The sequence below is a fragment of the Chenopodium album genome, chromosome 19, assembly GCF_948465745.1.
Source record: "Chenopodium album chromosome 19, dcCheAlbu1.1, whole genome shotgun sequence".
NCBI lineage: Eukaryota > Viridiplantae > Streptophyta > Magnoliopsida > Caryophyllales > Amaranthaceae > Chenopodium > Chenopodium album.
The window spans coordinates 36,266,165-36,283,359 of NC_137852.1; the positions used below are offsets into that span (position 1 = coordinate 36,266,165).

General features: G+C 33.2%; 1 protein-coding gene across 4 annotated transcripts; it reads right to left on the bottom strand.

Annotated features, from left to right (window-relative positions):
* Nucleotides 1–1,816: 1,816 nt before the first annotated feature.
* On the bottom strand, nucleotides 1,817–16,225 carry LOC145595326 (pentatricopeptide repeat-containing protein At3g29290-like). Of its 4 annotated transcripts, none has more exons than XM_081651717.1 (6): nucleotides 8,088–8,218; nucleotides 6,315–7,769; nucleotides 5,806–5,993; nucleotides 5,361–5,542; nucleotides 2,291–2,517; nucleotides 1,817–2,174 (listed from the first exon to the last, which is right to left on the bottom strand). In XM_081651717.1, the coding sequence occupies exons 2-4, from the start codon at nucleotides 7,758–7,760 to the stop codon at nucleotides 5,500–5,502; spliced, it is 1,677 nt and encodes a 558-aa protein (XP_081507843.1). In that variant the 5' UTR covers nucleotides 7,761–7,769; nucleotides 8,088–8,218; the 3' UTR covers nucleotides 1,817–2,174; nucleotides 2,291–2,517; nucleotides 5,361–5,499. The 4 variants fall into 4 exon arrangements, with proteins under 4 accessions (XP_081507843.1, XP_081507839.1, XP_081507842.1 ...); XM_081651713.1 differs by having other exon boundaries at nucleotides 1,817–2,186; XM_081651716.1 differs by lacking the exon at nucleotides 8,088–8,218 and adding an exon at nucleotides 16,000–16,225 and having other exon boundaries at nucleotides 1,817–2,517.
* Nucleotides 16,226–17,195: the final 970 nt, after the last annotated feature.

Consider the following 17,195-nt stretch of genomic DNA (forward strand, 5'->3'; position numbering starts at 1 on the left):
GAAGGAGGAGAGTGAAATTTGATGATGGAGATCTGGACAAAGATGAGGAAGATGAAATAGGAGTGAGATTTTGAAGATGAAGGAGGAGTGAGATCTTGAAGTTGAAGGAGTGAAGAGGAGTGAGATTTTGATGATGAAGGAGGAGAGAGAAATTTGATGATGAAAATGAATGTTGAGATATTTGATTTTTTTTTTTCTTTTTTTTGGTAAGATTAGATGAGTTAAGTTGGTTATAATAGAGTATGGTTAGTGAAATGATTAAGGGAGTGAGTTGGTTAAGTGAGGGCAGTTTGGTCATTTCTTACAAAAAAAACTTACTAAAAGAGAAAAAAAAAATCAATTGTTGCAAATGATAGTTAGCACCTTTTTTTTTAGTAAATGTTGCAAATAATAGTTAGCACCCTTTTTTTAGTAAATGTTGCAAATAATCGTTAACGGAGGTAGTATTTTTTTCTTTGAGGAAAATTACAAAGAACTTCTAAATCATCTCAAAATTAAGTTTATTAGGGTTTGAAATTCTACCCGTTCACTAATTTTCATTGAAATTTCATAAAATTTGCTAGATCTTTAATGAATAAAGTATTTTTATAAAGAGATAGTTTTGAAAAAGAAAAAAAAAACAACAAAAAACTCGCCAGATTCAGTAATTAAAAGCTATTGCTGTAAAAATTGTGACTTGTATTACTAGAGTATGTGTACTTATCGATTCCCTAGCCCAAAATCAGTTTTTGCTGCCATAATTGTGTTCAAATGGTAGTAGTTCATGCAGGGCCGTATCTGGCCCGGGGCAGCCGCCCAGGGCCCCAAAATCCGAAGCCCATATAATATATTAAACACACACACAAAAAAATATAAAAAAATAAAAAAATAAAAATAAATAAATAAATAAATAAAATTAGGAATGCATGACAAAATTACGCGTAAATCAATATAATTAGTGTTTATATTTTCATGATTTCTTAACTTTTTACGATTTTCAAGTGTAAATTTAATGCTTATATGTAGCTCTAAGGGCTATGTATAACATTTTCCATAATTAATACTCCGTATTCAGTTATGCAGCATTATCACTCGGCAGTTAATCAATTCATTGATTCAACCTCACATTAATATTCTTCCTTGAAAATAGCTCCTTAATTTTGGGAAGTTGAATTTGTCAAATTAATTTCCCTAATCTAACCAAATTTCAATTATTTTTATCATTACCTTTATTTTTCTGATTTTTTTAACTTCCTTCCCAAATTAATTCTCAAAAGTTGATTTATTCGATAAATGGTCTTTGCAATCAATTTTCAATGGGATTTTCCTGCTAATTTTCCTATAAAATTTTTCTCTATCAATTGTTCTTCACATATCAATATTGATAAGTTCTTTCATTTACTTTTTTCCAAGAATTAAAAATTATTAATTTTAGATGAAATTAAACATGTATACGAATTATAATGTTTGATTTATAAATTATCAATGTGTCAGATTTATATTTTGTCACTTAATTCTAATTTTGTTTAAATTATGATGAATGATTATGAATTATCAAATTGTCAAACGTTGCTTACGGGCTTACTACTCTACCGCCTCTACAAAAATTTTTAATAATATGCTTTTTTATAAATTAAACGTATTATTCTGAATTTATGTTATTGTACTTAAAATTTCATAGCATTAGATTAAGTATTATACTTAAATGTTTTTTGCATACCCAATTTTTTCCCTCAACAAATTCAATCGTTAGTTAATTAGGGCCCCTTTTTTTCCGCCCTAGGCCACCACAATCTCAGAAACGGGCCTGAGTTCATGCCAACAAGGTGGAGATATATTTGACTGTAAACTCACCAATTTGCATTATCAGATCTACACGACTACATGAACATTGATAAATTGATAAGAATCCAAAATCCCAAACTCTTTATGTACAACTGTTACTAGATCTAGTAATGCCGCTTAATTACTGTACACATATGGAGCCTCATTTATCATGCTGGAACTTTGGCTCCTAATCTGCAGGAGTGCAATCACTGCTCCTGTCAAGCTAATTTCCTCAGAGACTTCATCCAACTTTATGGCTGAATCTTAGTTCTGACTCTCTTCCTCTCCGCTACAATTATGTCTATTTCATCAAAAAGACGTTGGAAACTTGTCTGCTCTAGAAGTGAGAATAGTTTCAATTGCTTCTTCTGGCCAATCAACTATGTCAATACCTCATGTAAATAATCACTTAGCAATTAGAGGCCTAATAAACAAAAACTGTTTTCCTTCATTTACGATCATAAAAAGACAATTTATCATTTACCTTCATATGAGATGAAGATAATAGGTCTTTTTGGCCAATCAATACTTTGCCAATCCATCAGTCATGACTTTCTTTACTGTAAATCTGGTTCTTTGAATGCATGAAGGAGCTTCCTGACTCCTTATTTTCTCAGTTTCTGTAGAGTAAGATGTGCTGTTTGCAGGAAGCATGACAATTGGTTTATCAACAAGCAGAGCAGATCCTTGGTCCTTTCCATCATTTGCCAACTGCATACGATAAGCATGTTCTCAACACAGATGCAAAATAACATATTATTAATAATAAAAAAATAAAAAAAAAAGAACGATAAAAGGAAAAAAATATATATATATATAAAAAAAAACTTTTTAATGTGTCAATAAGCTAAGCAGAATATGTAATATATCAGTCAATTACTGCATTTAAAGAAAATATGTTCTTATTCAAAGACCAACCATGAATTGCAAAGGAAAGGGATATGACAATAAAAGATCAAAGATCGATTTGTAACACGGAAACTCCTGAAAGTTCAAGTGTAGTTAAAAGACCAAAGATTGATTTTTTGATGCATCAACTGAAGACATGTTTAGTACCTTTATTGATATCATTATTACACTAACTTCTCCTGGTAAGGATTAACTCTCCGAAGGCAACAGGTACAAAAGGTACTACATAGCCTACCACAAATTCCTTGGTTGGCTATGTTGACGGCTTTATAAGAAACAATGAGTTCAACTTGGAAGTTGCCAAGTTGGAGCAGCTTGCAGGTTCCTTAATTCTGAATTTTCTAAGAATTAAGAGATTGCACTTAAGGCTGAGGATGTTGAGGAGTCTGCACTCTTCATTCATATATTCAGAAAGATGTGCATGCATAATTAATAAAAGATTTCTAACCAAAAGTTTGAACCCAGTTGCAAAAAATGAGGACTGTAGAAGTCTTGAACACACAATTAAGGAATGCCCACAAGATTGCTTTGTAAACACGAAGATCAAGATTTTGTAGACCACTTCATTTGCTGGTTAGATGAGACTTCATGTCATGATTATCAACGGTTTATACATAGCATCATAAAATTAAGAAGTAACTGGACCAAAGCTCTAAAATTTTACAAAAAGTTATAAGATTTGAGATAAATGAAAAATTGATTGAAGCATAACCCCTCTGTCAGGTGAAGTGATCTTTGCAGAACATAAAAACTAATGTCCTTTTGTAACAGCTCTAGAGTGTTGACTTCAGTTGGTTAGATCCTTAAACATAAGGTGCTATACAATATACTCAACTAGTATGCAAATATTGACCAAGATAATGAATTGACTGCTAATACGAAGTACTCACAGCTCACAGGAGAACATCTGAACATCTAGATAATCAATGTTTTATATTAACCTAAAGAAGCAATACTTGCAGCATGCATCTACAGAATAATTGAGCTGAAAAACTGTACAATTTTATTTACTTGTTTTATTTGTAAAAATGAAGATTGAAACCAGAAAGAAGTGAACGATACAATTGAAACACACGTTGGAAATTGTTGATGTAAAACAAAGAATGAGAGAGAATACAAAGTGAGAAAAAGTCCCACATTAAAAGAAAAAGAGAGAGTATTCTGACATTTATATATTGGAGTACTTTAGTTTACTTAGTTGAAGAAGTGGGTGGTGGGTTTTTATACCACACACACGCACGCTGGCCAGGCTAGGATCGAGACTTGGGTCTTGGGGAATGTGTGTGGTTTGGGGCCCTCTATCTTTTGGGTACGTTTTTGGACTGCTCTTGTTGTTTGAATATTGTAACAAATACAATATTTATTATTTTGACTGATGGGTTTATTCATCAATTGCCAGCTGTTATTCTAAACTCTAAACACACAGTCATACACACAAAATACTCCTCTCTAACTTAATCTTTCATTTTTTTGGTAAGTGTTCGGAGTCGGGTTTGTGAGTGCACACAAGCTCTTATATAACACATGTGACATGCCTCTAGAATTAGCCAAACATAAAATTGGCACTTGCAACTGTTTGACGAAATGAAAGTAAACACAACATTTCTCACAACCAACCACAAAAGGAGTTGTTAGTTTACTGACTCTCAAAATATTGGAGTTAATGGGAAAAGGCAAGTACCTCATGGCCTGACTAAAAACAGTTTTTGGTGATATAATCAACAAATGACTTTGTGATGTAACAAGCATAATCTAGGTCTTCTATCAGTAGGACATCACCATTAACACTAGCGCTACTCCCGATCTAACCAGCTTTCTTCCAAAAACCACTAACTTCATTAATAATGCAAACCAAGAGTAAAAAACGCTTGATTCTTGATTCAAACTTAACAATTTTGGATGATCACTTCCTACCAAGAATGATTATCTTAAATGCATAAGGAGGATACCATAAACCTGTCCTTTGATAGGGCTAAGTAAGGCCAATGTCAATAAGGAACACCATTCCAGTCTATAAGACAAATTCTAGCTAGCAACATGAGCGGTTAATTGTTGAACTGAACTATGGTTCACTACTTCACTTTCACCAGGATCCAGGAAACATATACGATGGAACTAGAAGTGGTCTATAATGCAATGGAAATGACGTACTAAGAGTTTCACAAGCATGAAAGGTTTTGCCTGATCCATTCTTATCAAATCTGCCTATCAGTCAACTTTCCTTCAGGCTGTGTAATAGTTTTCAGCTAGGTGAGTAGGCAAAGGAGCACAATAAAAATAAAATAAATAAAAAATAAAATAATAAAAAAAATAAAAAATAAAAAATAAAAATAAAAAAAAACAGATGTAGCTTAGTTAGGGCACAATGGCCTGACAGAGATTATCAAAGGAAACGATACTGATTAGCATGCAAATGAATTCAAATCAGATTCATTATCTCATACCCAGTCACTAATGATCCATGAAAATTCTATAATACAAATAATAAGATTAGGGTGAATCAAAGAAATGGTCAAAATAAATGTTGGACAGCAACTTATGCATGACAGGAGAACAGAAAGACAAAAGGAAACACATATAAGAGGGAGAAATCAAGCAGTACGCAGATATTACTCATCGAAGCACTCAGAAAAACAATTTCATACCTATAGACTTCTGCATTCTTGTCTGAACAAGCCCTGCAGTTCATGAGCTAGCACTTGATAACATAGAGCCACGTTACAGGGTCTTCTACAACTTCCAGTTGTAATTGGCTTAGAGGATGCATCTCATGGCTTGTTTTTCTTAACTTCTCCTCCTTCGCTGTCTTTTTGCAGGTACTGCCAACCTTTAAAGCAGAAAAGGATAAGTGGTCTTCATATATACGGAAAGAAACAGTAACATGACTAATCTGATAGCAACGCTGGCTTTGCTTTTCCAATCAAGATATAGATGTAGAGTAAAGGAATTTTTAGTATTGAATATTTGTATAGCTAGATCTCAGTATTTTATTGATGCCCTTGATGGGTTTATTTTAGGACATCCCAAGGTAATATATGTGAATATTATTTCTGGAAGAACGGGACATATTAATAAACAAGTATTTTCTACCTGCTCTTTTTTAACTGCCTTGAGTTGACACGTTGCAGATATTGAAGCATCAATGCCCTTGTTTTCCCATCAGGTACAAGGCCAATGTCACGCAATTTCATGTATAGTCTCTTGGCTGACTCAATCCTCCCTCTAAGACACATTCCATGAATTGCAGCATTATAAAGAGATACATCAAGTGATGACTCCTGCCAAAGGGGACATCAACGAATTTTGAAGCCAAACAATAAAAATAAAAAGGCAACAAAAAAATTGTCATAGAAGAAGATACAAGGAAAATTAACCAGTCAAAGAATCTGACACATTTAACATGGGCCAGTTCAAATAATTGTTTGCATACTGGAGTTAATAGATACAGCATGCCAGCTTGACAAATAATACGGTTGGATTTTGCATGATACATAAGATCTATTTAAAATAAGTTGACATTCTTAAAGATGTAGATCATTGAGCAAAAGTATCTTGAAAAACCGGCAAAAATAGCCAACTTCAGAAAAGTATGAACTTACATTTAAAATGTCCTCCACTTCATCCCATAGATCTCCCCAAATGCAGCTTCTGATTAGAGACAAATGTGTGAAAGTATCTGGGGCACACTTCTTCTGAACCATGTGCTTATAAACCTGTAATGCAACTTTTGGTTTTCTAGCAACCTCACAAGCACCAATAACTATATTGTACGATGAAGTTGAAACTAACATTCCGGAATTTTCCATTTTCCAAAGAAACTGCAGAGCTTTCTCCCAAAAACCAAGCCTCTGGCAACACATTAAAGCAGTGTTGTATAGCTGTAAATTTGGTTCAAAGCTCCAATCTTTCTGTATGCTTTCAAAGAACTGGAGAGCAAAAGCATATTGATTGGTCTTATAGAAAGCAGCTAGCAAGGCATTCCATGTGTACGTATCAGGAGTATGGCCCAAGGATTTCATATGTTTATAAACCCCAAATGCTTCTTTAAGCTTACCGGCTTTCCCTAGTGAGTTTATCAAAGAATTACAAGCAATTAGATTTGGCTTCAATCCACTATTCAGCATACTTTGGAACACATTTAAAGCTAAATCCCACTTCTCTTCTTTGGTGTAAGCACCTATGACAGCATGCATTGTATCACACCCAGGATTTAGTCCATTCTGAAGCATCTCAGCATAGGCCTGGATAGCCATCTCATACTGACCACAACGAACAAATGTACAAACAAGTAGACGATAAGTAACTTCCGTTCCAATAACCCCATTTCCCTTCATAGCATTCCATATCCTCTCCATTTGTACCCAATCATTCTCCTTAGCGCATATAGACATCATAGTATTATAAACAATCGCATCAAAGCATTGCTTCATCTCACTTTCAATCTCCCATTGATCAAAAATTTCCAAGGCTATACCACTACCGCGATAACTTACCACTGCTTTCAATACTAAACTACATGAATGCCCCGAAATTATCTTCTCACGCTTCATGAATGCAAACACTCTCAGCATATCATCCAACATCCTATTCCTCGAAAGACAAGCTAATAAAGAATTACAGGCATGTAAATCAGGCCGTAGTCCAGCAAACTCCATTGACCTAAACAATTGCATTGCACTCTTTCTCTTATTCGTTCGACTAAGACCCAAAATTCTTTTAGACAATTCCCCTTCATCCCTTTCCTCTAAATAGCATAATTTCATCTCACCCCCTTTCGAACCCAATGGATTATACAACTGTTGTGCTACACTTTCATCCTCAATAAATGGAATCCCACCTTGCTGAGAACCCAACCTATTTTCAATACTACCAACCATAGTCTTAAAATTGACAGACTTTCGCCGTCTTTCGGACCAATTAAGCAAACAAACTCCCCATAATCTTGCTCCTAGACCATGAAATTTAGTAATAGTATCAGGCCCGTCTCCGAGCCGGGGCAAGAGGGGTGGCCGTCCGGGGCCGAGGGAGAAAAGGTCCAATTTCATAGTTACTTCCTACAATAAAGGGCTATAATTAACAGCCTTACAATACATTCACAACCAAATTTTACTCAATTATCAAATTAAGCTCCAGAAATCACATTAACAATAAAATTTGACTCAATTATCAATTTAGGCTCCAAAAATAACATTAAATTCTTCTCCCTAAATTATATCAATGTAAATTACACATAACAAAATTCTAGCAACAAAATTGATTGTTATAATCTTCCAAAACTTCAGTAAATTATGACCAAAAGTTCAACAATCAAATTAACGATAATATGATTACTTAAAGAAGGTTACAAAAATTATAAAAAAAAAACGTCGTACCTCAGAAACTGCTTCAATGGAGCAGAGAGAGGGGGTGTAGATAATGTATGAAGAAGATTAACGGCGACCGTCAGATCAACATAATTGTGTAGAATTTTAGGCTACGGAAAATAACTTATTGGGAAAATTATTAGTAAACTACTAAAAATGGTGTTCCATGAAAAATAATTTTAAATGAAGTCATTTTAATTCCAATTAAGGGCCTGTTCACATTTGCTGAACTAAACTGAAGTGAACCGAACTGATTGAAGTTGAACTGAAATGAATTGAACTGATTGGAACTGAACTGAACTGAATTGAGCTGATTGGAACTGAACTGAACTGAATTGAGCTGATATGAATATTTTATGAGAGAGGGAAATTAAGAGCTGAACAGAACTGAACTGAACTGAACTGATTGGAGCTGAACTGAACTGATTGGAGCTGAACTGAACTGAACTGAACTGAAATTAAGTAAATATGAACAGGCCCTAATACTAGATTGTGGCCACGGGGTGTTAAGTTAACCATCTAGGCTTGACTTGAGCGCTCGGGTTGAGTTTGAAGCTCGTCAAACTTGAGAAATCGAGATTGACTTTGTCGGATTAAAGAGAGTAAAAGTCATGTTTTATTTTGGATAGTTTGTAGTTTTTTTTTTGTGGAATGCTAAATACCGCCGTCCATTTTTATCATAACCGCCATCATTTGAAGCAAGTTGACAATTTTACCCTTAGTAAACCCTAACCCAATTTTCACCCTTACATTTTCACTCTAAAGTTAATAATTTTTTTTATCTCAATCATCCACTTTTACCACACAACCTCCACAAACAACCAAAAGCAGGTGAAAGTTAGATAATACACAAGGGTGTACCATGTTCATGGTGCACCTGATGAGTTGGCAAGAGTAATTCAAATTTAGTAATTCAAGGAAATTTGAATTACACGAATTTAAAAAAAAAAATTAAAACAGTTAATAGTAATTTGCCGATTTTATAGCTTTTGGTTTTTGGTAATTATCATTAACTGATATTTTTCAAAAAAGATTTAGAGAGAGAAATTTATAGAGACCCTTAATTTTTAGTGAGAGAAAATTACAGAGAGAAGATTACAGAGATCTGAATTCCTTGTAGAAGAAGTTAATAATGGTTTATCAATCCGAATTTCGCCATGACTCTAATGCTAGATTTCTTGATGATGCAAATGATGATGATATCAACAATGAAGGTGAAGTCGAGGGTATCGTAAACCTCAATGAAGGTGAATTGTTTAATCGATTAAATATTTTGCAGTTGTTAATCTTTTATAATGATTGTTAAATGTAGTTATTATTACTGACTATAATTTTCTTATCGATTTAAATCATATTTTTAATTTTTCAGTAGTTTTGTTTAAGGTTGAAGATGAAGTTCTTTTAGTATTTAGATATGTTCTTTTATTTTTCTTATTATATTTTATTGTTGCTGAAATCAATGTTGATTTTATACAATAACGCATGTGCACGTGTTAATTATATATGTACTTTTGTGCTACTATGTATGTACTTTTTAGTAGATGGCATGTACTTTTATGAAAACGACATGTACTTTGTGCTACTCTGTATGTTCTTTGATTCATCATGTATGTTCTTTGATTCACCATGTATGTTCTTTGATTCGATGTTTTTTGATTCATCATGTATGTTCTTTGATTCATCATGTATGTTCTTTGATTCGATGTTCTTTGATTTGTTCTGTATATATGTTCTTTGAATTATTATAACATTAATTTTAAATACTATATCAATTATTAATTCTAAATTTTTTTTTAATATTTATTATCATTAACTAGGGGTGAGCAAAAACTGTGGGTACTCGGTATTGGAACTGGAACCGGTTAGGACCCGGCGGGTCCGGACCCGGACCCGGTTGTACCGGTTCCAATTCCGGGTCCAAAATATAGGACCCGGTTAGATCCGGTTCCAATTCCGGGTCCTAAAATTTTGGACCCGGTACCCACCGGGTACCCGGTTATACCAGTTCCAATACCGGGTACCCGGTCTTGGAACCAATATAACCGGGTACCCGGTCTTGGAACTGGACATTTTAGAGCTAATTTGCTGAATAGTTCAAATACTTGTATCTTTTTTTAGAGCCCAAATCAAAATAAGCCCAACATACTAATGTACTCATATTCTTTCTCACTTCACTAACCCTAAAATCTCACAGCCTCCACTTTGAATCACATACTCTCTCACCTCAACAGAGAAAACACCCCTTCACTGGTCACCCCTCCATCACGACGGCTCCGTTCTTGCTTTCACGGTCTCACACTCTCACCACTCGGATTGAAGCTCTCAGATCTCACAGCTTTTGCTCATATTGTTAAAGGTTCTTCTCCTCTCAAGCTCTTTTTGTTATTTTACTCGCAAATTATTTGAGTTTCGCATGTTTATGATAATTGATTAATTGTACTTTTTTTTAGATTAAAAATTTGTGTTTTTTTTTTTTTTGTAAATATGTATACCGTAAATTTGTCAATTTGTAGTTAGTTTTCTACTTGCTAGTTTGAGTAAGTGCAACGAATAAGCGTGTAAATGAGTAAATGACAGTGATCTAAGGCAGAAAGTTTGATGTTTGATTAGCTTACCAACTTGTAAACGATAAACTACTTTAATTATGTTGCTGCTTTAGTCCCATTTGCTAAACTACTTCTATATATACTACCAAAGTACCAATACAACATAGAAATGGCAATAAGGCCTTAATTACTATCGGTACTACTTTAATTATGTTGCTGCTTTAGTCCCTTGTAAATATGGCTTGTTATTGTTGTTGTTCTGATGTTGCTGCTGCTTCTGACCTTCTGTCGTCTGCTGTAAGTCAGGACAGTGGTCGGAGGTGGTGGTGAGTGCATTGCAGTAAGGAGCAAAATAGAATTTAATTATGAAAATGAATTTGATTAATAATGTATACTCTACTTAAGAAGCTAGTAGTAAACTAGTAATGACCGAACCTACTTGCTAGAATGTACACATTATTACTCTCCTATTTATTTATATATCAATGTATAATTTTAATTTTATTTCAGATTAGTGATGGATCATGAACGTCATGAACCTATGGATGATGAAAGTGATGCCGGTGTTGGGAATGCAACCAGCGAACCAACCACAGTTGGCGATAAGAGGAAGTCTGAGTTTTGGAGCCATTTTTGGGACATTAGAGATCCGAAAACCAAAAAAATAATCAAGATTAGATGCAAATATTGTGACAAAATTTTAACAGGTAACACTAATAATGGAACTTCATCATTAAAGAAGCATCTTAAGTCATGTCCAAAGTACCCTACAAATATTGACAATAAGCAAAAACTCATTTCTATGTTTAAAGCTTCTCCATCTGATTCTACTGTGATGTCTAATTGGGAGTTTGATCAAGATGCATGTAGACTTGCTTTAGCAAAAATGGTTATTGTTGATGAACAACCATTTTCTATAGTTGAGCGTGAAGGATTTAGATATTTTTGTCATGTTGCTGTTCCTCAATTTCATATACCTTCACGGTTCACTGTTGCAAGAGATGTGAAAAATCTATTTGTTTGTGAAAGTGAGAAGTTGAAGAATACACTTAAATGTTTAAAATCAAGAGTATCTTTAACAACTGATTGCTGGACTTCTATTCAAAATTTTAACTATCTTTGTTTGACTGTTCACTTCATAGATGATAATTGGAAGTTGCAAAAAAGGATTTTGAATTTTCAATTAATGGATAGTCATAAAGGTAAGGAGATTGGAAAGTTGTTGAAGCATGCATTCTTAAATGGGGAATTGAGGATCGATTGTTGTCTTTAACGGTTGATAATGCAAGTTCAAATGATGTGGCAATTGGTTATTTGAAAGCTAATTTTCTTGATAAACTTGTTTTGGAGGGTTCATTTTTTCATATGAGATGTGCTTGTCATGTGTTGAATTTGATTGTGAAAGATGGTTTATCTTCGGTAAAAAAACTCGATTGCTAATATTCGTAGTGCTGTTAGATATGTGAGGAGCTCTCCTTCTAGAGCAAAATTGTTTGCACACTCTGCTATGCTTGTGAAAGTTTCTTGTAAAAGCTCGGTATGTCTTGATGTGTCAACTAGATGGAATTCTACATATCTCATGCTTGAAACCGCTTTGAAATTTGAAAAAGCTTTTAATAGATTTAAGGAAGATGACCCGGATTTTAGTAAGGAACTTAAGGATGGAGTTCCAACAAAAGAGGATTGGGGAAATGCTAAAGTTTTGGCTTTGTGTTTAAAGCAATTTTATGAGTCTACAAAGAAGATGTCGGGAAGTTTGTATGTCACTTTAAACATGCATTTTCATGAGATTTTGGGTGTATTGAATTCTTTGTTAGAATGGGAAAACTCTTCAAATATAGATATTCGTGTTATGGGTAAGCTAATGAGGGACAAGTTTGATAAGTATTATGGAGATCTTACTAAGACAAATGTCATGATGTTAGTTGCGGTTGTTTTAGATCCTCGATATAAGCTTAGGTTTGTGAAGTACTCTTTTAAAAAGCTTTTTCCTCGTGACTTTGTTAAGGTGGATGTTATGTGTGACGATTTGTATGACATTCTTAGAAAGTTGTTTGACTATTATGATGCAATTCTTGCCTCTTCTCTCAAGAATGTTGTTCATGATTTTAATCATTCTAGTATGAATGTTAATGGTCAAGAAAGCTCAATAGCACCAAATAATGAGCAAATGAAAAAGTTTTATGATGAGTTTGATGAGGAAGACGGTGGAGGAGGGGTTATTGAAAAAAGTGAGTTGGATAACTATCTTGAAGAAGTTAGGGAGAAAAGGGTTGATGGGGATATGTTTGATATTTTGCAATGGTGGAAGGAAAAAAGTGACAAATACAAGGTGTTAGCAACAATAGCTAAGGACATTTTAGCTATTCAAGTTTCTACCGTTTCTAGTGAGTCCGCATTTAGTACATCCGGCCGAGTACTCGATCAATTTCGTAGTAGTTTGGGGCCAAAGACGGTGGAAGCTTTAGTTTGTGCTCAAGATTGGCTAAGAGCTTCTAATATTTGTGTGGATATTGAGCGCTTTTTAGAGGATGTCGAGAAGTATGAAGAAGGTAGTACTACTATTTATCATCTATTATCTATTTTTATATTTTATTTCTCTTGCTAAGTTTATTACTTAAATTATCTTGTTTACGATTTTTCAGAATTGGGTGATAGTGGAATCCCACAAGTTAATGACATTGTTGGAAATAATTGATGTGGTAATATTCATTTTTATATTTTATTTCTCAAATTTTGGTTGTGATTTAATATATATACTCTAATGATTTAATATTTTAATATATGTGCTTTTTGTTTACAGGAAATTTGTGAAGTGTGTGCTTCATGTTTGGAATCAAGAGATCTCACCTTGTAATAAAGTAGGATGTTTTTATGTTGTTTGTGGACTTTATGTCAGTTTGTTGTAAACTTGAAATTTTGATGATGTTTGTATGGACTTTGTGGAACTTTATTAACAAGACATTATTATTTTATTAATTATGTTTAGGAACTTTGAAAATAAAACTTTTAATTTATACTTTGTAATTGGCTATAAAGCCTTTTTTCAATTTTTATTTTTTTTCTAAGTTTGGAGATTACAGGAAGCAATGCAAGCTATAGACACTAGACAGTAGACAAGACAAGTTCAAATAGCAGGTTAAAATTTTAGTAAAATAGTAAGTAAAACAAGAAAAAAGAAATTGGGTACCCGGATTTGGAACTGGTACCCACCGGTTCCAATACCGGGTCCAAAATTTGAGGACCCGGTATAACCAGTTCCAAGTATACAGGACCCGGTACAACCAGTTCCAAGACCGGGTCCGTCGAAATCAACCGGGTACCCGGTTGTGCTCACCCCTATCATTAACTATGTTTTTTTTGAAAGCAGGATCATGAAGCTAAGGTTGATGACGATATTCTTTTAAGAATTGAGATCTCCTCTATTGATGATTATTGTTCAGATCTAAAGAACATCCGTAAATTTATTAAAGAACATGGTAATATTATGTAATGAACATAACTTATTTATATCATACCTACCACAATCCAAAGACAAAATTCAAAGAACAATTCACAATAACCAATGAATATTATGTGACAATAAAATTAAAGTACATTGCAATTACAATCAAGGAACATGAACATTTAAAATAATGTATTAAAATATCTAATATAATAAAAAAAAATCATTGTATGAATATAATTATGGACATAAGGAAAGAATATAGTTTTAAAAATTAATTGTACATTACAAACAACTATAAAGTACATCATGTTTTCTAATAAAGAACATTATTAAATCACATATAGAACATCACAAGAAATATATAAACTGAACCTAAAATGAATATCATAACTATATATATAATTGGTGAAAAATATGAACGAAATAAAAAATTAAGCTGACTTTCTTTTCGTAACTTCCCCAAAATTACCTCCTTATTGATTATGTTCTTTTTCACAGCCGTAATGTACTTTACAATTGCCATGTTCTTTGAAATTAAGCTGATGTTCTTTTCGTCTTTTTGAGAACATACTAAAATTTAAAATTTGAAATTTTGAAAATGAAATTAAAATTTTGAAAATGAAATTAAAATTTTGAAATTTAAAAACGAAAACTTAAATTATTGTTGGGTGAATTGTTACAGAATAAAAAAAATTTACAAAATCTTATGATTTTCTAAAACTGATTTTGGAAAATTATAAGATACAAAAAAATTTACAAAATCTTATGATTTTCCAAAACTGATTTTGGAAAATGATAAGATTTTGTAAAAATTTTATCAGTTAATGTGAGTCATGGGTAGATATTTTCCCGTAGTTAATGGTTCATGCTGAGAAAATCTCGCATTCTTTTTATATTAACTTGATGTTCTTTAGAATATGCATGTTCTTTCTCAACTAACATGATGTTCTTTCCGCCTTTTTTTTGGTTATTTGCTGCCTGATTTTTATGAAGAAAACGACGCCGTTTTTGCCCAGGTGTACCATGCGCATGGTACACCCGTGTGTACAGATCAGGGATTAAAAGCAGGGCCACTTTAGGCAGCAGCTGCGGTGGCGGCGCTAATTGCGGTGGTGGAGGCGGCGCAGATTCAAGTACCGGCGGCAGCGGCGGCAGAATGGGTGGCAAGGAGGTGTGTTTCGAGTTTCTGAATTTTTTTTTCTGTTTCGTGTTTTTTTTTTCCAATGAAATGCAGGTTACCGGTGCTGGTAATCGGATTTGGACTCCGGTTATCAGCAGCGGTAACTGGATTTCGCCGCCGGTTACCTGCAGCGTTGAAACTTCGCGGCGGTGTAATGTGATGTTGGTAACCGGATTTGCCCTCCGGTAACCGCTGTTCACCGGATTTGACCACTCGGTTGTCACGGTGACCGAATTTGGCTTTCGATTCGGTTACCAGGTTTTAAAATTTAAATTTTTTTGATTTTTTTTTTTTAAAAAAACGTTATTATTATTTTTTTAATTATGCTTATATTTTTATTTATTTGTAATTAATTATTATTAGTAATGTCCCTCAAAAAAATGAATTATTTTTAGTAATGTTAATTTTGTTGGTAATAATTCTGTCAAAAAAAAAAATTGTTGTTGTTGTTGTTTTTTGTTGTTGTTATTATTATTATTATTATTGGTTGTAAATTTTTAGTTAATTTGGTTATGACAGTTGGCTAGATTCAAAATGACTTTCGATCGTATTGATGGGTCGGGTGAGCGACATACTAATTCTTCTCACTAAATTATATCAATGTAAATTGCACATAACAAAATTCTAGCAACAAAATTGATTGTTATAATCTTCCATAACTTCAGTAATTATGACCAGAAATTCAATAATCAAATTTACGATGATATAATGACTTAATAAAGGATTAAAGAATAAAATACTTCTTACCTCAGAAGTTGCTGCAATGGAAAAGGGAGGGGGTGTACTGGTGTAGATAACGTAGGAGGAAGATTAATGGCAACCGTCAGTTCAACATAATTCAACGGTCATGATTTTATCTATAGCTTGACCCGAGTAGAATTTTAAGAGGTTACTCCAATTAATCTCCGTACAAAACCGCTACTTTAAACAATTAAACCGGTACTTCATGGAAATAAACTTGCATTTTCTCGATTAAATGATTGAACCGAGTATGTAAGTATGTTAAACTATAATGGAACACAATTACTAAATGCAGTACAAAAAAATTTGTATGCAGAAATTATTTATTGATATGAAAGTAATAAAAGCGTGTCAAAAAAAAAAATGAAAGTAATAAAAGACTACAATACTCATTTGTACAAAATAACGTAAATGCAAGAATTGTGCAAGATAAAGTAAAATTCAAATTAAAAAAATTCTCCATTTTGTTTCAAAAAAAAAAAAAATTCTCCAATTCTACGGTTTACCTTTGCTAATCCCGTGACATTTTTCTAATCCCACAAATTTCACATTCATTTTTCCTCCCACCTAAGGTAATATATATGTGTAATTTCGTTCTTATTTTTTAATATATAATATTTCGTTCTTTTTTTTTATCCGAGGGTTACTATTAACCCCCGGAAATCTGATCCGAGGGGTACCGATAACCCCTAGAAAGGCGAAAATCTTATCGGGGGGGTACCATTGACTCCCGAAAATCTGATCTGGGGGGTACTGTTGACCCCCGGAAACACATCCCGACACCCTGACATGTCTCCGAATAAAATCGTATAACATGGAAATTTTATTTTGTTTGATTGTTCATCTATAAATAAAATTTTGCGGAAAAAAAAACACATAATTTTCATACCTCAAAAAAATCGTCGTAGTACCCTTTTATTATTGTCCATGAATTTGTATAGTATTGAATATTAAATAGGGTGAAAGATTGAATAACGGTAGGGATGATTACATACTCCCTTCGTTTTTAAATACTTGCTCTATTTCTCCATGCGCGGATGTAATCCCCCGTATTTTTTTAAATATATTATTAATGAAATTATATTTTATTCATAATATTTATTTGTATTTTTTCGGATTTAATTTCAAAAGTTTCAAATTATTTTTGGGTTTGATGAACGATTTTATTACAAAGAACTTTTTATGAACCTTTCTTCAATAAT